Genomic DNA, 26666 nt, shown 5'->3' on the forward strand with positions numbered 1-26666 from the left:
ATAGCCTAGAACACACATAGAAATTCCTAAGAGTGGGAAAAAGAGTCTCACTCTTAGCAGGTAAAAAGAAACAAACCCTTCAAATCCAGCAAAGATGCTGGGGGACTCTATAGGTAAGGGAAATTAGCCATAAAATGAGAATTCTCCCTAACACTCTCCAAAGAGGCGCAGGAATTATGGCACTGGCCGGTCGCCCAGGGGATGTTCCTTATTCCATTTCATCTTGCAGGAGTAAAGACACGGTCACCGATTCCCTGAGCAGGGAACTTCGGCAGGACCTAGTGGAGAACTTGTTCCTCAAATGGGGCAATCCCCAGATCTACTTGTTTGCGATGAACACCAAGTGCCGGAGGTTCGCAAGTAGGTTTCCCCAGCAGGGGAGCATGGGGACTCAATATCTTTCCCTTGGGAAGGCCTCTTTCTGTATGCGTTCACTCCGTTTGTTGTTGCTTCGACTCATCAATCTACTCCGTGTCGGTGCCGGATGATCCTCGTCGCACTGGCGTGGCTGAGACAGATCTGGTTTTTGGACCTTCTCAGCATGTCGACGGCACAACCATTCAAGCTGCCAGTGGTCGCAGATATTCTCGCCCTGGAAGGAGGTGTCATTCTTCACCACGATCCAGGGTCTCTGAACCTGAAGGCCTGGCTTCTGCAGCGCTAGAATTTGGTGGCTATGATCTCCCGGCAGACTGCAACAAAGTTCTCGCCAAGGCTAGAGCATAGTCTTCTTTGAAATGCTATGGACTCAAGGGGAAGAGATTTGCTATTTGGTGTCGTTCCCAGAAGATCTACCCACTGAGGGTCAAGGCTCCTTAGGTACTTCCATATTTGTTGTCGTTGGCCAAATGGGGCAGGCCACCGCTCCATCAGGGTTCATCTGGCGGCAATCTCCCGCTATACCAGATCCCCAGAACGACCATCCTTGTGGTTGCACCGATTGGTCAAGGAATTTGTCAAAGGACTATTCTGCTCATTCTCACCGGTGAAGACTCCCACTATTCCGCTAGTTCCCACCAGTGAAGGCTCCAGCCCCGGCATGGGAGCTCAATGTGGTGCTTACTAGAAGTCTACACATTCTGCACCACTCAAGTTTTTGTCATTTAAAACCTCTTTTCTTGTGGCCATCACCTCTGCACGACGAGTGGGGGAGATCCAGGCCCTCTCCTGTAAACCACCTTACTTGACTTCCCACGAGACAAGGGTGGTGCTGCGTACACACCTCTCCTTCATGCCCAAAGTGCTGTCAGACTTTCATCTAAACAAGACCTTGGTGTTACTGGTGTTTTTTCCTATGCCTTCGTCACCGGCTAAAAGGACTTTGCACTCGCTGGATGTGGTTCGAGTGCGGAAGTTTTACGTGGCCCGCACGAAGAGTTTCCGGAAAACTGCTCAACTTTTTGTGAACTTGGGTCCTGTGAACCATGGGAAGGCCTTGTCCCAAGGCTTCCTTTTCCAGGTGGCTCTCCGGCTGTAGCACCCACTGTCATTGGTTGGCAAACCGACAGTTGCCTGGCCATCTGAGAATTCGATTAATAGGGGTTTGATGGAGCATTGTAGGGGGAAATCTTAACTCTGGTCCCATCTACCCGAACAGTAAAATTGCTCCCATTCATCTGTGCTTTAGATATGTTATAGTAGAAGGTCATCTAAGTGTGTTTCATCATTTTACCTTGTAATTATCACCCAATTGGTGATTGCTGCCCAATATTAAATTTGTGTGATTTTCTTTGAATATAAAATAAATAAATATTGTATTACCACCCACTGGCCTGGTTCAGGGTCCATTGTGACCCGGGGTATTTGTAAAAGGGGGTGTGAGACGGGTTGGGTGCCAGCTCAATCTGAATTCTAGGAAATGAAGAAAAAGTATTTTAAGTGTGCGCTACCTCCTAGGCTGAGGGCAAGAGTCCTGGTCTGGTGTGTGACGCCCAATTAGAATCCTTAACAGCTGGACTATTAGGTTGATTTCCTTTTTGCAAATCTTAAGTACTACTGCTGGACTGAGTCTTTCTCACTCACCTCCTGCATATACTTTGTAATGGGGACACTTGTCCTTCTTTTTAAGGTACCAATGATGGGGAGACCTCTGTCCTTGGTTTTGGCATCCTTAGTTTTCTTACTGAACCCCCTTCCTCCACCTTATGTGGTGTGCTTCCAGGTGCCCCTTGGAACGCTTTTGCAATGTGGTTTTTGTTGCACTGGGTAGCCCATGTGCCTCTTATCTCAGTCGAGGGGGCAGGTTCCTCATCCCAACCTCAACACCCTGAATCACCATGCCTGCCTTTTGAGGGGATGAGGTATATGGAGTAGGATCTGTTCAACGAGGTTGTGAATGTTCTCTCTGCACACCAGCTTGCTACCAAGAATGAGAGGTCTCCCCGCACTGAACCTTAGGAAAAAGGTCCAGTGTCCCGAGAACAAAAGAAAATGCAGGTGAGTGTGATTTAAAAAAAATAGATCTTACTCCCCTTCAAATTCAATCTAAGAATCCCTGTGAGTCCAGCAGTAGTGCTGGGAGGCTCAGTATAGAGGGTATGATTTTCAAAAATAAATTGTCCCTAACATGGGTACATTATCACGCGCTGCCTTTGTTGCTGTGATAATGCGAGAGGACCATATATCCAAAATGGCGTCTCTGCATGTTTTAAGCTCTGTTCAAGGTGTCTGTCCTTTGTTGGCCATCCTTGTGTGTGTGCGCGCACGCTGGTAGGAAGTGGTGAGGCAGAGTCTGCCTCCAATCCACATTCCTGCAGGGGCTTGGTTGTTGCAGAGTAGATTCTGGGAAGCTGATTGTCCACTATTGGATTGCCACCTCCAAGTTTGAATGTTGTAAGAGTCCTAACTGGAGGGCCTAGGTTGCTCCCAGCCCAAATTCTGGATATAAGATTAGCTGGACCCAGAAACCAAGTTTTTCCTACATTGTGGGACCGAATCTGGTTGTCCACCTCACCCTAAGAGGTCTCCAGGGGATCGTAGAGACAACCAGATGTCATCACCCTTGAACCCGTGACCTAGCAACCCTGCACAATTGTGAGGCACGTTTTCCACATTGATTTGTTGTTGCCTGGGACCATTTCCAACTTTCTAAAGGGTCGGGGCATGACAACACTTATATTTTATGAGTGCCCCCTCCCCTTTAGTTTTGCATTTGGCGTAAAGTCCTGCTTACCTTCGCTCTGTCTTGGGCAGGCCCAAGGATGTGGTGTCCAGGTCTTTACTTTTGTGGGTCATCCTTTTGGATTTTACGGGTGTTAGTTGCTTCTCATGCCCATACAAACTGACTTGCTACTCATTAAGTCCCTATTTATGTTGTTGTTTCCGCTCTGCACTTCTTTCAGTACTTTACCTACACTAGCTGAGTGGGGTCCTCCTCGACTACTCGCCTCGACTTTTCAGATCCTTTGGGGGGCTCCTAAAGACTCCCATAGACTTTTTATAGGCTAGAGCTGAATTTAGTATATGGTGCTGAGTGCTGTATAATTATAAGACCTATGTTTTGATTTGTTTATAAGAGCTATTCTCCCTACTTCAGTGATTGCATTTACTGTCTGAATAACTGCTTGGAATTCTAAAGTGTGTAACCCCTAGTGGATTCCACAACTTTGAGCTGTTGATATGTACCTAGGTAGTTTTACTTAACTTTGAATATTTTAAGTGTGCCTTATTGCAGTATTGTAATAAATAGCCTGAGTGTTGTGCTTACTGTGTGGGTATTTTTACTTACTGTTTCTGTTCCTTGTTAAATATATTACACAAAAGTGCCCCTTGCACCTTAGGTCAGCTTTGTAGCTTAGGCTGAGCTACTTTAGAGAGTGGCTTAACTTAGCTGGATTACTGAATAACCTTGCTTAACCCTAGGTTGGCTTTTCCTAGTCTTGCCACACACAGTGACTTTTTAAAAACCCTCCTAACATGGCCAGATTAGGATGAAGACCTATCTTTCATTCAGCCTCTGAGAGAGCCAACCTTCTGCTATGCTGTGCCTGGCATCTCCTGCGGGTCGTTCAGACAGATGTGCTGGCCAAGCTTTAGTGAGTCGCACCCCCAATCCTCCCTATGGTCATTGCAAGATATGTGGAATCCAGGACTTTTTTTTACCTCAGACATTTCCTATAGAATTTCCCAAATACAAGTCATTATTAATCACAAAGTGCAATCCAGTTTCTCTGATCATTTATTTTCTCTACCATTGGATGACACATGGTTTGTGGTTCTTTTTAGCCCACGGGAGGAAGTTTCAGAGAAGCACAACAGTTCATCGTCCTCTTCCTTCCACAGACACAGTTATCACATGCTTCAACAACATGACAGCCAGGATGCCAGCGCTGAGCAAAGGTAATTGATTAGCAGTAAGTCGAGCATCACAAATGCTTGACCTAGTTTCCATTGTCACAAGTCCTTAAGACGTTTTAATTGAAACCACCAGTAAGTGTGAGCTGTAGTTTGCATGATAAGCTCCAAGAGCAGGGAGGAAACGATGTAAAGCTACCTCATCTGTACCTTCTGAAACTTAGAAATGTGTGCAATAGGTTTTGTTGTGAAGCAAATTAAGATTAGCACTGAAAGCTAAACCATTGAATTTCACAATATACTTGTTAAGAGAACTGAAATCCAGTGGGACATAGGCAGTAGTATTTCATGTATACTTTTCTTTTAAAGATTCTACTTTTGAAACTTCATGCTGAATTAACTTAGCTTGGTTGCCAGTAGGTCATAAAGATGCACATGATCTGGGATTTTACGGACTGTCACTGTAAGAGAGAACCTAGTCTCTTTTTTGCTACTTTTACATTAAAGGTCATCATTTCACCGGATGCTTGTGTCTTCAGAAAAACTCTTTAATTTTCCCTGCTATTTTTAGCATAATTCAATGAACTATATTATTGGTGTTCCGTCCGGGTCCAGATATCCAAACTCTGCAATGCCTTGCCTAAACAGGGGTGTCTAACCCCTGACTTCATGTCATTTTTTCACAAAATTTAAAATCCTGCTGGTGTAATCCTTCCATAATTCATTGATCTAGTTAGTACCATTTTACCAGTGTTTCCTATTGCCATAGAAATGGGCATACATTGAAATGTTTTTCATTTAAAACTACAAAGAACTTCCAGGCTCCAAGTTGCTTGAAAGTAATGCTCACTTTTGTTGTTTTAATAACCAATTGTATCAAGCACCATATCAAATCCAGATCCTTTTGGTGAGGAATCCTCCGTAAAAGAAAAAAAACAGTTTGACTTTCACTTACAAACTGTCTTTCTCCTATAAACCAATTACTGAGCTCTGGGTCATACTGCCCCCAGCCAATGACTGCCCTCTCCCTAATCCCCTCCTCTGGCAGCCGTCTTCAGATTTGTACAGCACGTTCAAGTGTTGGGAGTCCTCGTGTTTTGCTCCGTGAGCTTTATTTCGTTATTGTGCTTTTTCGTTAAAATGTTCCTATTTTTGTCAAATTAGAACCTGTGCTCTTTCGCTCCTTTGCCTGGCAAGCAGTGATCCATTTGTCAGTGTCTTTCAATGCCCCTCAAGGGCAGAATCTACGAGAGCTTCATCGAAGATTCCAGAAGGCCATCGGGCCTACACTGCACGCCAGACCATGTCTGAGGAGGAGGACGGAGGTTCCCTCTTCAAGCTCTGCTCCAGCTGCGGATTGAGGAACGAGTTTTTGGAGGACAAACACTCCCAGTGCCTCTACTGTCTCCATCCGGGCCACAAGGAAGCGGATTGTGAAATCTGCCTTGGTTTCTCCAAGTGCACCGTCAAGGATCGTCACAGTAGGTTGGTGGCATGGCTCAACTGCAAGGCCTCTCCCCCATGTGGCAAGCAAGGGCATGCCTCACCCAGGGCCGGTCGGTCCGAGAAGCGGCCTTCTAAGTCTTGTGAGGGCGCTCCATCCATGGGGGCCCAAGACAAGGTCTTGCAAGTCCATTTCCATCGGGGTTGCCACGCAAGCTGGTCCCACGACGAGCAGGACGCGCTCATCTTCACTGTCCGCCTCCATCTCCAGCCATCGCACCAGTTCCTCTCGAAGAGGAAATTGGCTAACCCAGGAAAACTGTGGGAGAAGCCAGAGAAGGCCAAGGTGCAGGGTAAGGTGTCCGACCTACCCCTGAAGGCCGAGGTGGTCCAGGCGAAGTCATCCTGGACGATGGAGCTGGTGGCGGCCGCCCTCTTGAAGGCGAAAAGGGGCTTACCTGGCCCACGGGACCCAGCAGCGCCCAGAGTGGCCCTCCTGCCTAGGCAGGAGGCTTTGACCAAGCTGGTGGTGAAAACGCCAGCGAAGAGGAGGCCATCCCTGAGCCCGAGACCGACCCCTCAGCACGCAAAAAAGGGCTGAGGGATGGAAGCCTCTACCGTGCTCCAGGGTATGGATATTTCTTCTTCTGACAAAAAGGACTTGGTGTGCGTTCACACGTCCCAGAGGATGCATGGAGCGACAGCGGAAACGCAGAGGAGGACAACGACAATGAAGTGGGTTTGTTCCACGCCATGGTCGCCCGCGCATCTGAGCTCTTCCAGCTGACGCCAGAAGAGACCAAGAAGGAAGGTATTCTTTACCAACGCCATGAGGCCAAGAGGAAGACCATTCTGGCGGTGCCTCTCCTGTATGACGTTTGGGATGAGGGCCTGGTGCTGATGAGGAATCCCGCCTCAGCCCTGGTGAAAAGAGACAGGCTGGTATTGGGTGCCGGAGTCAGCACCAAAGTGCCTGCGGTCGCAGCCCTCCCCAGACTCAGTGATTTCGGCAGCTGCGAGGAAAAAGTCTTAAAACCCCTCATCTTCAACCTGGCAGGGAGATGTGGTATAAGATGGCCCAGCTCCTGGAATTTCTCCACAAGGGCAAGCGGGTCGAGGCGCTGGAGATCCTCCAAGAGGGCGAGGTGTTGTCGGACCACACCCTGGCCCTGGACATCGTGGACACAGGGTTCCGACAGATGGAGAACAGCGTCTGCCTCCGTCGTTGTGGCTGGTTTAAAACCCCCAACTTTCGGCAGGAAGTTCAGACGAGGGTCCTGGATATGCCTTTTGACGGGGACAAATTGTTGGAAGCCATTAAGACGACAGAGGTGGCTGCTGTTATCGTCGCTCCCAAAGTGGCATGCAGGCCCCGAAGCAAGATGAAACCAGCCGGGACGTCGGGCCCCCACCCATGCACCCCGGTGGGAGGCCAGCTGGCGGGCTTCGTCTTCAAGTGGGAAAAGATCTCCACCGACCGATGGGTGCTGGACACTCTCATCCACAGACACATTCTAGAATTCCGGCAGGAGAGTCCATGGTTGCTACCAGTGGCCCGGCAGGAGCAGCACATCCCTCAGCTCCTGCAGAAAGTACGGGCCATGATACGAAAAAGGGCCGATAGAGTTGGTTCCAAAGCTACTCCGGGGCTCCGAAGTCTTCTCCAGATACTTCTTGGTAAAGAAGAAAGCCAGGGGCTGGAGGCCCATTCTCGATGTACGGCGTCTCAACAAGTACCTCAAGTCTCATAAATTCAGGATGGGCACGTTGCAGCACTTGCTGAGCCAACTGGAGGAAGGAGACTTCCTGACGTCGCTGGATCTGGAGGATGCATTCTTCCATGTCCCCATTCACGAAAAGCAGTGGAAAATCCTGGGGGGAGTCGTGCAGGGAAAGCACTACTAATTCAAGGCCCTTCCCTTCCGACTGTAGTCAGCGCCCAGGGTGTTTACTAAGTGCCTGGCACCAATGGCGGCCCATCTGCATTTACAGGGACCGTACCCCGATGAATGGCTCACCATGCCAAGTCAAGGGAAGTTGATGTCGAACACACGGAAAGGACTGTCCGGCTGCTGATGGATCTGGGGTTCTCCGTGAACTATCCAAAGTCCTGCTTGATACCATCGTAGAATGCGTTGTTCCTAGGGGACAGGCTCAACATGGTCTCCTGCCTGGCGGCCCCCTCGGGCTAAAGGATAGAAGTCATGCTGGGCAAGGTGCAACGGCTGTTGTCACTGAAGATTGCCATGGTGCGGACCATCAAGTCGCTGCTCGGCATGTCTTGTGAGTGCATCTACCTGATCCGTCTCTGCAGGTTGTGGATACGACCCCTTCAGGAATTCCTGGAAGCTCAGTGGATCCTGGTGTCCGGAAGCTTTGCAAACCAGATTGTTCTCGACAAGGAGTTCCATTGAGCGATAAGGTGGTGGGACGTGCGTGCCAACATCGCCGGGGGCACAGATTTCCAGAGCCTCCTTCCCCCTTCCAGGAGACAGTCAACACGGATGCTTCCCTGGAGGGCTAGGGAGCCCACACCGGACGTCTCCATGCCAGAAGCCTGTGGCTACCGGAGGAGAGGGATCTCCACATCAATGTCCTGGAGCTGCGGGCAGTGTTCTGGGCCCTCAAGTCGTTCCTTCCGTCCCTCAAGGCAAGGTGTTGAGGGTCTTCACGGACAATACCACCACAATGTTCTACATCAGGAAGCAGGGAGGCACCAGGTCCCCAGCGCTCTCCATAGAGGTGCAGAATTTGTGGCACTGGGCCATCACCCAAGGGATGTTCCTCATTCCGTTTCACCTGGTGGGAGTCCAGAACTCTATCACCGACTCCCTCAGCAGGGAGCTGTGCTCTTGCCACGAGTGGGAACTTCACCAGGATCAAGTGGACAGCCTCTTCCTCAGATGGGGCAGACCCCAGATCGATCCGTTTGTGACGGTGACAAACTCCAAATGCCAGAGATTCGCCGGCAGTTTCCACCAGCCGAGGAGCATAGGGGACGTGTTTTCCTTCACGTGGAAAGGCCTGTTCCTTTACGTGTTCCCTCCGTTGCCTCTGCTGCTGCAAGTCATCAATCAACTCAAACAATGCCGATGCGGAATGATCCTAGTCGCCCCAGCTGATATGGTACCTGAATCTTCTCAGCATGTCAGCGCTCCCCCGGTCAAGCTGCCAGTGGTTGCGGATCTGCTCACCAGGAAAGTGGGCGCAATCCTACATCACAACCCAGGATCGCTGAACCTGAAGGACTGGCACCTGCAGCCTTAGAGTTCGGTGGGTATGAGCTGCCGGCGGACTGCAGGGAGGTCCTTGCCAGGGCCAGAGCATCATCGACTCTTAAAGTGCTACGGACACAAGTGGAAACATTTCGCAATGTAGTACCGGACACAGAAGATCAACCTGCTGAGGATCACAGACTGCAGATCCTTCCATACTTGTTGTCCTTGGCTAAGGTGGGGCTGGCGCACGCCTCTATCAAAGGGCTTCTGGCGGCTATCTCCCGCTACACCAGGTCTCCAGGATGGTCTTCTCTTTGGTCATGCTGTCTAGTCAAGGAGTTCCTCAAAGAGTTCCTCAAAGGACTGTTTCGATCTTTCCCGCTGGTGAAGGCGCCTGTGCCGGCGTGGGAACTCAACGTGGTGCTAATGAGTCTCACCGGGTCCCTCTTTAATCCTATGCATCAAGCCCCTCTCAAGTTCCTTTTGTAGAAAACGTCTTTTCTCATGGCCATCACCTCTGCCAGGAGGGTAGGAGGCTAGATGAGATCCAGGCCCTGTCCTGTAAGCAGCCTTCACGACATGAGGGTGGTGCTGTGGACGCACCCCGCCTTCATGCCAAAGGTTTCGTTGGAATTCCACTTCAACAAGCCTTTGGTGTTGCCTGTGTTTTTTCCAAAACCTTTGTCGCCGGCTGAAAGGACTTTGTACTTGCTGTATGTGGCTCATGCACTGAAGTTCTATGTGGCATGCACAAAACTTTTCCGGAAGACATCTCAACTATTGGTGAACTTTGGTCTTGTGAACCACGGGAAGGCCTTGTCCAAGGCTTCCATCTCCAGGTGGCTCTCTGGCTGCATCACACACGGTCACCGGTTGGCGAACCAACTGCTGCCCAGCCGTCCGAGAGCCCATTCCACCAGAGCGATCGCTGTGACGATGGTGTTCCTGTCTGGTGTGCCCCTACTGGACATCTGCAGGGCTGCTACGTGGAGGTCTACTCACACCTTCAGAAGATTCTACTGCATCGATAAGGATTCCAGAGAGGAGTCCAGGGTTGGCCAAGCAGTGCTACACAACCTGTTAGCTTGAAGGTGACCCTGTTCCGGAGGTAGGAATATTTGCTTCTGTTGAGCCTTGCCACCTCCCGTGGTTATGTAATGTTGTACTGCTATCATGTGAATTCATGCCAGACCCCATGCTGGAAAAGGAACAAGTTACTTACCTGTAACTATTGTTCTTCAGCATGGGTCTGGTACGGATTCACATGCAAACCCTCCCTCCTGCCCCTCTGCGGCTCTTGTTGGTCATACTGCCACTTTAATTGCTACCAAATCTGAAGATGGCTGCCAGAGGATGTGCTTAGGAGAGGGTTGCCATTGGCTGAGGGCAGTATGATCCAGAGCTCAGTGATGGGTTTATAGGAGAAAGACAGTTTGTAAGTGAAAGTGAAACTGTTTTTTCTTTTACTGAGGATTCCCGGCCTGACAGGGAATATTCATGAGCATGTGAATCCATGCCAGACTCATGCTGGAGAACAATAGTTACAGGTAAGTAACTTGTTCCTTCCCACGGTACATTATCCTGCAGTAGATCCCAGATACCTTCCTCTGTCATATTCTTCATTTGATGAAAAACCTATCAGAAGCAGAGCTGACTTGGAAACATTTTAAACAGCCACACGGGGTACACTAGGGCTCTACACAAACTCCAACACAGCATCACTTGCTTCCCTGGCACCACAAGTGCAATCAAGTAGCTTCTTGTGCCCCATGACCTCAGTTTCTTTTTGCTTTTCTTTTTTAAACATCCATTTATTACATCTTAAATACATTACATGGTGCCAAGTATTGGTATCTCCAGCCACACTTTCAACGTTACAGAAATTTAGCAGCATAATGTGTGTGCATTGTAAGGGTGCAGAGGTAGGTGTCTGACACAATGGTGGCATGGTGATTGGCTGACTTTTTTTGCAGGAACAAATAAAGGGAAAAACTATCTGTCCCCATGCTTCCAGTAAGGAACTAAGGAATCAGTCAGAATGTCCAAGTAAATAAAAAAGGTCCACCGTTGTGCCAAAATGCCTACTTCTCCAGCATTGGATCTTTCATAGATTCAGGTCCTTGAATATTCCCTGTCGTCAGACTGGGAATCCTCAGTGATTAAAAATAATTTCAAAACTTACGTATGGTTGGACAGAAAACTTCAAAACTTCAAGAAACTTCAAGACTTTCTCTCTTTTTGCAAAATAATTGATTTGATAAAAGCAAATAAATAAATAAATAAATAAAAAATATATAATAAAGTTTTTTTTTAATATACATACATTATTCCATAGGGAATGCATGTAAATACCCCATTATGGCCTATGAGCCATTCCATTGTGTAGTCCCTCCACCTCACATTGGTCCTTTATGGCCCCAACCAATGAGGTGGCAGGGCTTCGCTCCGCCCCAGTCAGCCATCTTCAGATTTTTCACCGCAGTCTAACAGACAGAGGGAATTCTCCAGCTCTCTGAGCTTTCAAATATTTTTCTCCTTTTTCAGGTAGTTTATATTCTTAAAATATATTCTACTGCTTTCCCCTGCGTAGGGGCTATCTATTCTGAACTTTTGGGCTCCGAAAAAATGCTTTTTTCTTAGCCCACATTTGTTAAGTGAATTTCTCCTCAGCATGGCTGAACTTCAGGCTGCCAAGAAGCCTTCCCTATTCAGGGACTGTACGAGGTGCAGGAAGAAACTGGTCTGCTTGAAAGATCCACATGACCACTGCATCTACTACCTGTACCCACATGACATCAATAAATGTGACATTTGCAGGTCTTTTTCCACCAAAACCCTGCAAGACAGACACAGGAGTCTTCTGTTGCATCTAGAAGCCAAAGGTCTGTCCTCTGACGAGGATTCTGCCTCTTCAGTGGATAGGAGTTCCTCTCCAACTCAAAAGAGTAAGAGAAATCTGGAAGCCACTTCTTCCATGCCTCCCTTGGCAGAAAAAACCACCTCCAAAGTTAAGGAGGCGTTTTCAAAAAACCTGGGGGGCAGTCGTCCACTGGGAAGCCGTCTACTGTGGGATATTTTTACCCATTCCGATAAGCCCCACTGCATCACTTTATAAATGCGGAAAGAAACAACCAAAAATGTATGCGCTGAACCCTGTGCGCGCAAAAATCTGCAAAATTGCGTGTGGGTCACAATCACAAAAGGCTGCACACCATGCCACACACAAAGTGGGGTTGAAAACCAAATTCTCACTGCAGGAGCATGCCAGTGAGTGTTGTTACATTTAACAGGAAGCAAGGCCGCAGAATTGGGCTAAAAACCGAAAATGCTTTTTAAAAAGCAGCTTTGCAACCTTCAAAGTGCTGTTTTGGCACTAGATCCATTCATTTCCCAGTGAATCCTTGAGAGTAAAAGGGTTACAGATCATCCAGGTGGCTCAGAGGAGCCGGGCCTCATTGACTGACAGCAGCTAAGAAATGTATTTCATGAAGAAGGCAGCCTAGCAACATTTGTTGTCAGTTCCACTGGTAAAATACAGCTAAAAATGGCAACATGTAACCGTTTCAGCGGTGCAGAGGGAACGCCAAGCAAAGGCTTGATACATACATCCAGACTGCAAACAAATCCCAGCACTCAAGGACAGAAATAATGCTGAATAAAATGTGTGCGCTGCAGAGGAAAATCTGATGTAAAAGACTCTGTTTAAATGTGTTGTTCAGGAAGAAAGTGCAAAATCGCCTGTTTAAAAGCATGTTTTAGTTTAAAGGTGTAATTCTTGAAGAAAAGTCAAAGGATTGCTAATGTCAAAATACACTGATAACTGTGCATTTTATATGTTTAACACAAGATGTAGGTAACTTAGTCAAAACCCAGTCTTTAGTTAATTAAATATTTATTTTGAGCAGACAGCCTCAGCCTGGGAATGGTTGACACCTCACAACTGGCAGGAAAGAACGAATTGCCGCTGGGAGATTTTCGCATATGTATGGCAAAGAACCCATCAGCCTTTTCTCTGGGAATCAGCTAAAGACAATGGGTTGCTTGAACACTTGTCCCTACAGGGGAGGGGCAGGAAACTTCCCTCTCAAGGAGGAGGACCCCCCACCCTGATCAAAGGAATTTGACAGCTGTTATCAATTGAAAGAACATTTTTTTTAAAAAAACTGCTTAGGATTTTTGGTGGTTAAATGCCTATTTGTAATAAAGCTTTAAATATATTTAACTTTGCCACATGAAGGAGGACAAATCTAAAAGTTGGTAGTTGTAAATCTAATGTTATGCTCTTTCTTTGAAGACGTGATTGAACCCTGTACTACATAAGGAACTAAAAGTTATACCGAAACACTCATTGCGCCAAGACTATTAATGCTGCAAAGCTAATATTGTATACCCGTATTCTAGTGGTGATTGCACAGATATGTACTGAATTGGGAATTGTTAGGCCAAATCTTTGATTAAAATTGACAAAGTTCCACAGAAAGTCAAAGCCAGTTCTCACTGATGTGGGAATTGGATGTAAAGATAACCCACACAATATGTAATGCATGTGTCTGATTTTATTAGAGGGCATAAGTATAGAAATCTGTATTTGTGGGAAAGTTACATTTTGGTCCAAATCACTGTCAGTGTTTCCCAACGCACATCATAAATATGACAGCCCTTTCTGTCTTCCAACCAGAAAAAAACAAGTGCCTTTGACCAATCACAGAAGTGTGGGTGTGGATTATAATTATGCACCTACCATAAACTGAGTGATGTCACTTGGCATGATTAAAAAGGGAACCTCACAACACACTCACAGATTCCTGACTACATCCTGATTCCACGTGACGCCCTGTTGCAGAATTCTTCATCTTGTCCTGACCCACACTACTTTGCAAAACCCAGGCCCAGCATTTGCTGAAGTCTTTTCGGCTAGGCCCAAATCCTGAAACCATCCCAAAAAATGTAAGGGAAATAATTCTGATCCAGTCTGGCTTGCTACCATTCATGCCTGCCTGCTGAAACTCGCCATCCCGTTAGTCCACAGTGTCCAGTGACCAGAAGGCCCAATCCAATCCAATCTGAGGTGCAGTCCAATTGACCAGAACCGCCCAGCTGACCATCCCGCCAGAAGTGCCCTGCTGCCTGTAGACCCGATCCATGATGACCAGAACCTGATGGTCAAATCTTAATTTGCAGTGGACTGTAAGTTATAAATAGGAATCCTAGAAACCCATAGTATATTTGCCTTGTCCTATCCCAATATTTAACCTATCCTCTCTTTAACTTAAGAACTTGTAATAGCGTCACGCCAGTCTTGAAACCTTGCTTTGATTTCTTGTGTTAGTAATAATTTCTTTAAAATCTGTTTGTCTTGTGAAAATCCCAAACCCTTAAAATCATCCAACGGGTAATCCTCGAGTCCTCCAAGGCGGACACAGAGGTAGGCGGACACAGAGGTGCTGGGGTTGGTTTCCGCGGACCACTCTGGAGCTTAGTGTTTCAAACTGGTAACAAGCCCCAATACCCCGGTTTAGAGCATAATAGTCATTGTAAAAACTGATTTCTGTTTTCATTTTCGCGCCTTTATTTTCAAAAACACTTCTCATACAAACGTGCATTACTTCTTCAATTCTATAGCTAGAGACTTAATTTCAACTGTCACCTAAACCTAAGACCTGTAGCTACAACCACAACTAAAAACATTGTAGTTGACACGTTTTTATTAAAAACCACATAGTGAAAATTAGGCGGGAATGCGCATTTTTGCAAAAGGTTTCCACGTGTTTTCCCATTCAAAGTATTTCCAAACTTCCATTCTGATTTAAAGTGTGTACTATTGCTCATCTTGTAGCTTATGTTTGTTAGAACCTGTTCAGTATTGCTCTCAGGAGTTAATAGCAATTTAAGGATTTTTGCACACTTTTCATTGTTTCACAAAAGCCATTTTCAACTGTCATTTTAAAAAGTGTAAAATTTCCCAAACGCTTTTCTCTCTTGTTTGGGGAGGGAAGATTGTATTCAAACCCTATACACTGTTCTTTTATTCCTGAATACCTGCTGCTTACTGACATCTGTGTAGAACTGCTCATTTGTGAATTAAGAACTTTGCAGGGGACAATCTTAACCTAAGCGATATCTTTTTACAAGCCAAAACCTTTCTTTTCTGTGTTTTATCTTCTTTATTGCTACAAGTGAATTCAATTGCCTTATTACCTTCTGATTTGTATTGTTATTGCTGCCCCACATATTAAAACTTATGTTTGATTTGAATTTTAAATAATAAATAAATATTTACCTTTACCAACCAGCCTGATTCCTGGTCCAGTGTGACCTGGGGGGTATTTTGAGAAGGGTGTGATACGAGTGTTATATCACTCAGAATATTGAACATATAGACACAATAAAGTATTTCATTTGTGCACTGCATGCAAGGCGAGACCTGGGTGTATTGCTTGATTGAAATCATTAACACTACGAGCAGCACTAAACATAGAGGTCCATTGATGACTAAACCGTCTATGAAATCCTCATCGACGACGACACTCCAAGCCTCATAGTCCACGACCAAATCCTCGTCGTCTAAGTCAACATCCACGAAACAGTCGTCGACGAAGGAAGCTCCTCACTCGTCCACAAAGCTCTATTCCATGAAGCTCTCATTGACGGATAAGGTTCAGCAACCATCTTCAAAGTCTTCGTCCACAAAACCACCGTCGACGAAGCAAAACTTCTTCGTCTACAGAAGAAATAGGGCCCAAAACGCCCCTCGCAAACTCCACGGATAGACCATCCAAAGAGAGCAATCTCCCCAAGCCTATGGGAGCAACACCTCCTGTTTCAGAAGCTCCTCAGTCAGTTGGAGCACAATTATCTCCTTTAAAAGAGATGACAGAACTCCCTGACATCATTCTTCAAGAGGAGTTCTCAGACACAGAATTTGTTGGTGAGCAACCATTTCCCTCCCCCAAGGAATACAGCCCTCCCTGGCAACCGACTACGGAGGTCATTGCCGATCCTTATGACCCTCCGCTCATGGAATCGTTGCAAAAAATCATCAAGGAATTCAACAGACGTCAAGAAGAAAACAGTAGGTCATCTGTGCGAAGTAGTCGAGAACCCCCCAGAGGGACATCTTACCTTGGCATAGTACACCAAGACACTCCCCTTCCAGGAGTAGGCCATCCAAAAGAGCACGATCGCCTGAGACTCCATGCAAATCCAGGAGCCGAACACTCAGTGCTTCACCGACAAGGGTCCTGTCTCCAGCATCTTCACATAGACCACGATCTCCTGTTCGAGATCCGACTATGGTTCCAGACTATGGTTCCATCGTCTGTGTCAGTCTCAGATTGGCAAGAGGACCCTTTCAGGGACCCTGAGATCACACAGGAGCCTGATGCTCCTAGCGAATGGACGATTATATTATTGAGAAGCCCAGAAAGAAAGACTCTCCAGGTGTTTCTTCACAACTGGACGATTTAGTATCGTTTCATACTATTATCGGCAAGCTGCAGACTTGTTCAAATTACATCAGAAGAAAATAAGTCAGTGCTTTATGAGCACAGGGACAAGCTTAGATGAACGATTACTACCATTCCTCTTCTCAACACCATATGGGAGTCTGGGTCGAAGATACTGGCCACGCCATTATCCACTCCTGCTCTGGTTTCAAGACCTGAGAAGAAATACAAGGCACCGGATACCCCAACACTTTGTCTAAGGAGTCATACTAAGCCAGACTCTGTCATCACAGTAGCATCCAGAAAGAAGTTAGCCAACCCTTCATCACCACTGTCGGCACCGCCAGACAAGGAAGGTCGTACGTTGGAGGCCATGGGCAGAAAGGTATCTTTCTAAGCATCTCTCACTATTAGAGAGGGCAATGCGCTATCCATGACAGCTAGGTTTGACCGCAAGCTATGGCTTTGTATGTCCAAGCTGACCAAACATCTGCATGTGGAGCTTCAGGAAGAAGCCAGGTCAATCATAGCAGACGGAGAGGCTACTTCAGATCACATGATCGACGCAGCAGTTGATGTGGCCGAGTTAGGATTCAGGCAGATGGCCCACGGCAATGTACTAAGGAGACAGGCCTAGATGAAGGCTACGAATTTCAGACCTGAGGTCCAAGCACAAATATTGGACATGCCCTTCGATGGGCAAGAGTTATTTGGTAAGAAGATCGATGACCCCCTAAAAGGAATAAAGACGGGGACAGCTCGAGCCATCGGTTCCTTAAAAAATAAAGATAAAGACTGTAGGTCTTTTCGCCCCTTTCGAGGCTCATCCTCGAAATACAGAGGCTATAATCGTTCTTCCTATGGTCAAAGGACCCAAGGAAACACATTCCAGGACAACAAATACCAATCCTCCAACAAGTATTCCCATAGAGGAAGGCATGGCTCTGCCCAAGGTAAAGCCCAGAACAAACAAAATTGACAGATCGGGTCTTCCACCTCAACGTCACACTCCTGTGGGGGGAAGGGGAAGCCAATTTTTTCACCGCTGGCATTCGATAGCTTCGGACAAGTGGGTGTTAGAGGTGGTCCGCTAGGGTCACACCATAGAATTCCTAGACCAACCTCCATCCCTTGCTCCCACCCCTCACAAAGTGCATATGTTAAGGCACGTCATGTCCGAAGTTAAAAAATTACTGCAGAAAGCAGCAATAGAGCCAGTTCCTTACCCTCGGAAGGGAAGAGGTTTCTTCCTGATTTGTCAAAACCAACTTTGCGCCTCAAAAAGTAGAATGTCTTCATGTTTTTTTAAAAACCTGCAAATAAACAAATGCATGCAATATATTTCAACCACTCCACTAATCGTGATTGTAAGATATTTATAACTCAAACAGGATTGACAATCTACTACCCTCCATTTAATTGTGTTGATTCAAATAAGATGGAGAAGGAGATGCTCAAGATTTTTTGTGGCTTTTATCTGTGAAAAACAGTTTGCCACTGTTAAATGTCAATAAAATCCATTCTTACAGTACATAGTGTCACTGTTTATTTTGACTTACTCTATTATTGATGCTTACTCAACATATCTCGTTATTGTTTAATGTGAGCATTCCTATTCTACAACCTTCAACTAAAATGTAGCTTAATTGCCAGTTGGCAAAGCACAGCAAATAACCTACTTCCAAGGAGCACATTTGTGCTTTCTTTGTACACGCGGCAAAGCCACTTGCTTACTGAATTATCTCAATCTGTCCACTCCGGCACCGCAGAACAGCCTGCCGTACTGGCATTTTTCAACAGTTCTGTCGCCAATGGCGGGCGCTTCTACATTACGTGCTGCGCATTGTGATGCAGACCAACACTGGATCGGAATGATGCCTATGTCGGCCATCTTGGAATGAATTGCTTTCTACTCTGTGCTCCTTAGTTTTGAATTTGAATGGCATTAGCAACGTAACCATCCACCGAGCCCTCCATATAAGGTTCGTAATAGGCCTTTTAACGCACAGAATTTTTGTCAGTAGGTCCCTTTTTAATTCTTGCTTGCGTACCACTTACACAGGTTATTTATGGCAGCACCCCTATAAATTAATGAGTTCACTCGTGACAGCTTGGCCAGCAGTAACTTGCATAGATACTTTTTATTTTAGAAATGCAGGCAATTCCTTGAAAGAAGCAACTGGTATGAGTCCTGGTCTGTTTATTTTGTTTTACACTCTCCTCTGTTAATGATTCTATCAAGATCATACTTTCTGAATAATGTAAAAGGGAATTTATGTTTTGTTTACTTTGTTCAACTGCTTGCGTTTTGTAGGTTGCAGTGCTATTAAAGTATTTTGAATCATGAACATGTTTTTTTACATTGCTTTAGGACACGTTTTATTGAGTAAAAGGTCTTAAACAAGGGCTGCATTTCTGCTTAATTGGCTTTATTAGAGGCAGCCCAGTTGCAGCAGCATGGTCATTTCATACTTTGTTTTCTTTTCATCACAGAAGCACATGAATTGCATTTGATGGATTGGGGTTCTTGGCGTTTCAGGGGAGCCTCCCAGCAAGCAGTTGTTTGGCATTTGTGGGAAGGAAAAGCTTTTTGTGTTCTATATAAAGATGTGTTTTGTTTAGTCTTAAGTTTGCATGTGTATGTGTGCATGAAAGGGCACTGTACATTGTGTGTTATCTTAGAGAGCCTGACATAGCTAAGCATGTGGTCTGAACTTTACTTTAACTCTCCTTTTGACCACCCGCTTCAAGTAGGTATAATGGATACAGGTAGAAGCAGTGCAGTATATATTTTTCGGCAAAGCAGCCTAATTTATCAGCGGAGCTGCTAGGCATGTCATGGCACAATGCCAATTATGCACAGCAGGGCTGATTGCATCATGCCCACATTTCTTAGCAGGGGTGCTATGTTTTGGAACAGTAACTTCATTGCTTAAGAGCTGCTGTAATGACACGGTACCAACCTGTGCTGGCGTTTTCTGCAGAGAGCAAGAGTACTGAGCAAGAACAGTGTCTGAGCTCTTCCCACCATGCTCCTGAGCTGGTAGGATACACAATAGCATTGCTGCAACATACTTCAATCCAACCTGCTAATTCTTGCGCTTTTCAAAACATCTGCTTCTCCCGTGTCCGATTACTGCCCAAAATCTAGCACATTTCAAAGCCTCATTATGAATCTTCTGACTCATGTAAGATAGTCCAAATAGGCTTAGAGCTTTTGACATGCTAGTTATATCACGTAACCCTCTCATGGAACTGCCAGTGCCCTAACCCTATGGGCCTTTCTGAGTCACCAGTCTGTTGGGAAAGATAGCTCAGTGGGTCAGCTAACCTGCTGCAGAGATCATTGTGCAACCTGTTCGCACAAACCATGTTGATAGGGGAGTTAATGCGTCTGCATCATAGGTATGTGTTTAAGATGCAGATAACTTTCAATTGTAACATAACTGCCTTAGCTTTCAGCTTATCAAAATGACTACTAAATGTTCAGTGATTCAGAACACACACATCTCATCAAGACAAACCTCTAACTCGTATGATTCCCAGCCTTACAGCCAAAAGAAGGTTTGCACAATCTAAAAGGAGCACCCAATAGTAAAACTGCTAGATTTGTGAAGAGAAAAGGCTTTTAGGATATTTATTGGTACTGTCAAAAGACGAGCAAAAAACAGGAGAGGAAGAGCAACTCTGAACCTAAGAAATACAGGAGAGCAAAGTGGGGCGGGGGTGCAAGGGCGATTGAACAGAGAACATAATAGACAATCCAAAACAGGAATTCGAGCAACAGGAAGAGAGACCAATATTGTCAAAGGTTTCCCCGCTTCTCACTTGTCTATGTTGTTTACTGCAGTTCTTTGAAGGAGTCTTCTTGCGCACAGTTCGGGTCTTGTATAACGCTGTGCTAACTTCTTTGGGTTCCAGCATGCGTTCAGCGTTCCGACTCCTGGAACGTTCAGAATGTCCGGGAAATCCTGGAAGTGATGAAGAGTGTACTCGGAAAGGGGTACACGGAGGGCCGGGGATACAAGAGGTAATAAAGAGGAAGGGAATGAATGAGGAAGGAAATATAGGGGCCAGGAATCAATGAAGCCAGCGAGAGCGAACTACGGCAGCACACGTCTAGCCACTGCAAGCAGTAGCGTTGAGACGCGCGGGGGGGCGTGGCTTCTTTATAAAACGAGCTACATCCGACGCGGAAGCTGGTAAACAACGTTCCGTGTTTGACGGCCATGTTGGGAGTACTGCTGAGTGCAAGCCCCGATGTGTCAGGGACCAGGAAGTCCAAAAGGGACGCGTCCGACAGTTCATGACAAATATGCTACATGAGAGAGCAACAAAGAAAGTGAGAAGAGAAACAGGTAAATAATGGGACAAACACACAATAGGAGCAAGGAATAGAAGCAGAGCAGAAGAGAAATTTAGAGACAGTAAAATAAGAAAACACAGACCAACAACTGGCAGTGAGAGCTGGAAATAGACTAGAGAAAGGCAGGCAAATAACATAAGCGGCAGTGCAAGAAGGATAATCAAAAGGAGTAGCAACCACACCAGAGAAAAAAAACAGATCTAGCAAGAGTAATGACATGAGAGAGGAAGAGGAGTTTATATCAACGGATACTGCATGATCTAGGATTGAAACAGCAATAATAGAATGCAGAGATGGGAAAGAGTGACAGAGCAACAGACCACAAAACGTGGTATAGCAACACTTAAGGGTGTGAGGCAGAGCATCAGAAAGTAAGACACTGGGGAAACCAAGTAGCAACAGGAAAAAGGAGAGCTAGAGCAAGGTAGTGCCAGAAGGCAACAGTAGGCCCAAGAGGCAGAAAAGTAATGCTGGTAGAGTGAAGGACTTGATTTATGTTGCAACTAGCTGGAATCTGAAGTCATTTGCAACAGAGTTTTGGTGGCCCAACTATAATGAAGATGAAGCTTGGTAGTACGCACCTACAAGTTCTTTGTCACTAATGTTTTCTAACACCGTTTTAATTTTACGCCCAAATTGGACAGTTGTCGGACACTTTTTACTCTTGCGAAGGAGGAAACTCATTTTTACTCTCTTAAAATTGGATTTACTCTCCAATTTAAAAAATTGGGAGTAAAATACTCTCACGCCAAAATCCCATCTGGAGCACTGCATCCATCCATCCATACATACATAAATCATTTTAAAAAATGATCTCAAAATGGAATAGCTGGACTAATATCTCACCAGAGACAATGCTATTATTGAAAGTGATCAAAGCTCACTAATCTGAACCACAGCAATTATTTAGTGTTAGTTATAGAGTGCTGCTGTAGGGCGAGGGAGACAGCATGTCAACAACTACAGTTGGCCACTAACGCAAGCCACCATCTGTGGACATGGGTCCAAACAGTTGTTACCCACAGTGCAGACTTCGCACACAACCCAGTCCAAGCCAAAGAAGACAGCGGCCAACATGTACCATTCTATACAGAACTAACTGTTTGTACTTGTTCCTTGTGATATCAATACACTGGCATGATAGAAGACGCTCCTGATGAAGATGGCTATTATTAAAGCAAGCCATTGAAACCAGTCAACGGTTTCAGTTTGGGAAAGAAGCGGGAAATTAGCATATTCCAAACTGCCTGATCGCAGAGAGTGAGACCCTTACAATCCCACTATGTCTGCCTAGTAATAGTGCCTAGAACGCATTTCAAGATTTGGGGCATTTTTTTTTAGTAGTAGTGTCATATGATCTAGATAGAATAAACTCTGTGTGTCTGAGACATTGACACTGTTTAAGCTTGTAGTTCTTCTCGACTTTAATCTCCGTTGGATGCCAAGACTTCTATAAATACCAATGGAAACAGTAGTGAATGGCTGGAGTCACATTTTGTACCAAGACACTGTAGAGAAATAGTGGATTTTGTTCATGTTTTATCCCTTCATAGGTAGGCGGCCCACCACCAGCTTCTGGGTTTAGGGACAGAGGTGTGCGCTGTCCCTTCTGTGTCTGGATTCTTACATATGTCAGTGTCTTGGTGCATATAGTAATAATTGAATGAATACCGTCTGTGTTATGTGTGAATATTATGTAGGTTGGTTTGTCCCTTTTGGGTGGTATGGGATATAAAGTGCACACCCCACTCAGTTAGATCTGCTCTCACTACACACTGGTGCATTAATCAGATGCACCCAAAGTATCTGTCTGTTTATGGACAAAAGTCATTACCAATACAACTGCACAATATTTTACAGGAATGAGGCTTTAAAAAAGCACAAAAATGCATTGTACACATATGTCCCATCCCATTTCCTCCATCCTTGTGGGCGTCCCCCCAACATGGGGACTGTACCAGAACCTTTGGCAGCAAACAATTTAGCTTCCCCTTTAGATTTAGTATAGCGCGCGGCCTCAGTCGTGGGAACGCCCCGCCTAGGCGCCTCCCTCTGGCGCCTCACATCGGTCTCTTTTTCTGAACAGTCAGTGTTGGACCTGCCAGCTAGCACTGAGACTTTTATTTTGCTTTCCGCTTGCATCCTATTTGTTTTTCCGATTCTTATTTCACTTCTCTTCGATGCCTCGCCTCCCCGGCGCATGTCGGCCACAGGAAGCTTCAGGAGATGTCTCATGCGACTGCTTGTTCCCGGCTTTGGACCCCCATGCACTCTGTCTTGAGTGTTTGGGGCCTGACCACCGCTGAAACTCATGTTCGGCATTCAGCGGTCTCGGTCACAGGGCATTGAAGAATAATTTGTCGCGGTGGAGGGAGAACTTCTACACTTCTCCTCCCCCCCACCTTAAGGGCTTCATCTCCAGGACCACTTGTCAAGACAAGGCAGGCCCTCTGTTCAGCATGGCTCCACTGAGCAGCAACTCCTTCCCCAGGGTTCCCACGAATCAGGGTTCCTCAGGTTGTTTCTGGCAGGCCTGAGGTCTCTAAGGCTACTGGCTCCCAAGCTGAGGTGCGCAGGGGCTCTTCCAGGCTCTCTCTGGACAGACGTGAGGCCGTCCCAGATACCGGCTCCCAAGCTGAGGAGTTTGGGGACCCCCTACCAGGCTGTCCAACAAAAGGCGATCATGTTCCTCCTCTTCTACCCCAGGGGGTAAGCTATCGCGTGCCACCTCCAAGAGTCTGTCCTTTGCTAGATCCAGCACGGCTACCGGCATAGGACCCAAGGGCACCCAGCCTACCGCAGCTCCTCCGAGGTCATGAGTCAGGGCGTTACGACTACCAGCCATCCGGTGACGGCTCAGCGCCTACCAGAGTGTTCTCTGAGGGTGACGCCTCTGCTTTGGGTGCAAGACCCAACCTGTATCCTCTAGTGTCTGAGGCCTCTCTTGGCTCGGGGCCATCGCGCCATTCCACCCAGGGCGTGGTGCAAGGCTTTAAAATGGCATTGCGGCATGTGGCAGAGCCTGCCAGGCAGGCGGCCATCCTGGATCCAGCTCAGGGCCCGCCAGTGCTTTTGCCCATTGAATGGGCTTTGCAGGATGATCCCAGCCCCCTTCCCTCTGGAAGCGGTAGCAGATCCTTTGGTGCATTTCTTTGGTCCCCTCAGGGGTGCATCTACCCATTACAGCCATAAACCACACACACCAGGAGCTGAGGCCCAGCAACTCGGAGGGCCGGGCCACTAGGGACACATTGGCTTGTGAGGACTGCTTCTTTGTATGGAACTCTTCTTCGGGCGCTTCCTCTTCCTCATGCGATCCCCTCAGATGAAGGGGCACCTGAAGGACATTGTGAAGGAAGTCATTCCGCAGGTGGCGCCACCCTGGCCCCCCTCCTCTGGGTACTCCTTCAGTTCCTCCTGCGCTCCCGGTGCTGGTCCCCCCTCCGGTTCATACCCTACCGGTCGTGCTTACATCCATCTGTACGACCAGCGCCTTCACCTAACAGCCGCTGGGCCTGTCTGCGGCTCTGGGCGGGTAGCCAATCCTCCTTACCTCCCACTGGCGGCCCCATTCCTCTGGGATGGCTGTGGCCTCATATTGTACACTATCGTCTTCCTGCACAGTTGCCTCTCTAAGGAGGACAAAATCCTTGGGAAAGCTCTGCTACTCTATCGCAGGACTGCAACTGCAGCAAGCCAACGCAGACGCCCTCATCGCTGCGGCTAACCAGAAGCTGTGGCGTGAGCTCAGGTAATTTTTGCCCGACCTCCCTTCGGACAAGCAAACCTCCTTCAAGACTGGTCGGGCAGATGCCAGGGCCATTGTGCAGGACCTCATGGAGCCTTCAGTGTCCCACATTGACACAGCCAGCATTATGAGAAGGATGGTGTGAATGCACGCCACAAAGTTTTCATTGGACGTGCAGAAGCGGATCCTGGATCTTCACTTTGTGGGCATGGACCTTTTTCATTCGTCGACCGATGATGAGTTGACAAAGAAGAAATCCTCCACTCAAACCGCCAACTCCTTGGCCCTCCTGACAAACCAGGTTAGAAATCCTTCCCTCAGTCCCAGGGCAGGACCGAGTTCTAGCCCACCGCTTTCTCCCGCTTCAAGTTTTTCCGGGACCACGGTACAGAGGCCTGACCGGTTGCTCAGTGACAACAGGAGGAAGTAGCAGAGGATGTTGCATGAGTTTTTCCGCTCCCTCCTCCTCTGACGCCAAGAAGCAGTGACGACAAGGTCGGGGGACACAGCTCGCGTGTGGGGGGCCGTTTGGCTCTGTCCAAGGACATCTGAAAAGCAGCCTGTAGATCCTATCCATAGTCTTCAGTCTTCCTTTTCCTTTGCCTCTACCATCCTTTCCTCTTCTTCATCAGATCGGGTCCCCAGCTCTTTTACGGGAGGTCCTTTCAGTCTTGGAGATGCGGGCGATGGAATCAATTCCTCTTGTAGACAGGGGCTTCGGGTACTATTCCAGGATTTTTGCGGTACTCAAGAACAACCAGGCTGGCCTGAGGGTAGTTCTGGAACTGTAATTTCGAAATCTATCTTTACCACTGGACCGCTTCAAGATGATTACTCCTGCGCACATTGCCGAGTCTCTGTATGCAGGGGACTGGATATGTTCCCTGGCCCTCAAGGATGCGTACCTGCATGTACCCATCTATCAACTGCATCAGAAGTTTTTGCGGTTCACGGTTCTGTCGTACCACTTTGAGTACAAGGTGCTGCCCTTTGGCCTGAACTCGGCCCCTCGTGTCATCACGAAGCTCATGAATGCAGTGGCGGGCCTTCTCCGCTTGGAGGGTCATCTGTACCCTTATTTGGATGACTGGCTGGTGAGGGCGGGGTCGCCCGAAGGAGTGCTGCGCTCCTACCAGAGACCGGTGGATATCCTTCATCAGCTGGGGTTTTCCCTCAGCCAGAGGAAGTGACAGTTGTGCACATCTCGGGCACTGGTATTCCTAGGGGTGTGTTGGAACGCTACCGTTCAGCTCATGTTTCCTACTCACGAGAGGTTTCTGACCCTCCGCAAAGCGGTGGGGCACTTTCTGCCCAACACGACCACCTCGGCATGGTGGTTCCAGCACATTCTGGGCCTCGTGGCTTCCTGGGTGCTCACTGTACAGCACGCCCACCTCAAGATGAGGCGCTTCCAGCTCTACCTAGCGAGCTATTGGGATCAGGAGACGGGATCTCAAGTCGGACAGGATCCCTATAGCGCTGCTCTATTTGCCCGATCTTTACTGGTGGCTGATGGATGACAATGTTTCCGGGGGAACCGCTTCACCTGACCAGAGCCTTCCTTCCTCTCTTTTGGGACGGTGGGCTACTTTGGAGGGCTATGCGATTCATGGAGCATGATCCTGGATGGTCCAGGATGGAAGGCCTCCTACATTTCAATGTGGTTCTTGCAACTTTGCAACGCAAGACTTTCGAGCCAATGGCGTCTGTGGACATCTGCTTGGTGACGTTAAAAACAGTTTTATTGGTGGCTCTTACCTCTGCGCGCAGGGTTAGTGAACTGCAGGCGTTATTTTCGTGTGAGCCCTTCACCAGAAGGTCATCTTGTGTACTCACCCAAACCTCTTGCCCAAGGTGGTCTCTCCGTTCCATCTGAATTCAGCGATCTGCCTGCTGGTGTTCCTACCGAACCCACAGTCTGAGGCAGAGAGGGCCCTACATTCTTTGGACCTCAAGAGGTTTCTCAAGTTTTATCTCAGACGAAATCCTTCCGGAAGTCTGAGGCGTTGTTAGTGACTTTTGGGGGGCTCATCCCCTGGCTCTCAGGCTTCCAAGGCTTCCATCGCCCGTAGGCTGTTTTGGAGGCATACGCAGCCATGGGCAAACGTGTTCCTGAGGGGATTCATGCCTATGTGGTCAGAGCCAAGGCCATG

General features: G+C 47.2%; 1 protein-coding gene across 3 annotated transcripts in view; it reads left to right on the top strand.

Moving 5' to 3' along the window:
* The window catches only part of EDC4 (enhancer of mRNA decapping 4), a 2544921-nt gene that overhangs the window by 1612947 nt on the left and 905308 nt on the right, over positions 1–26666 (top strand). For 2 of the 3 annotated variants that reach the window (XM_069603831.1, XM_069603847.1), the window contains exon 19: positions 4225–4338. The exons of the other annotated variant lie outside the window; for it this stretch is intronic. In XM_069603831.1, coding sequence (XP_069459932.1) covers positions 4225–4338 — 114 coding nt within the window. The remainder of the gene's footprint in view (positions 1–4224; positions 4339–26666) is intronic. 3 annotated transcript variants of the gene reach the window in all.

Source organism: Ambystoma mexicanum, chromosome 1p (assembly GCF_040938575.1).
Source record: "Ambystoma mexicanum isolate Mex_15411 chromosome 1p, UKY_AmexF1_1, whole genome shotgun sequence".
In the NCBI taxonomy this organism is placed as follows: domain Eukaryota; kingdom Metazoa; phylum Chordata; class Amphibia; order Caudata; family Ambystomatidae; genus Ambystoma; species Ambystoma mexicanum.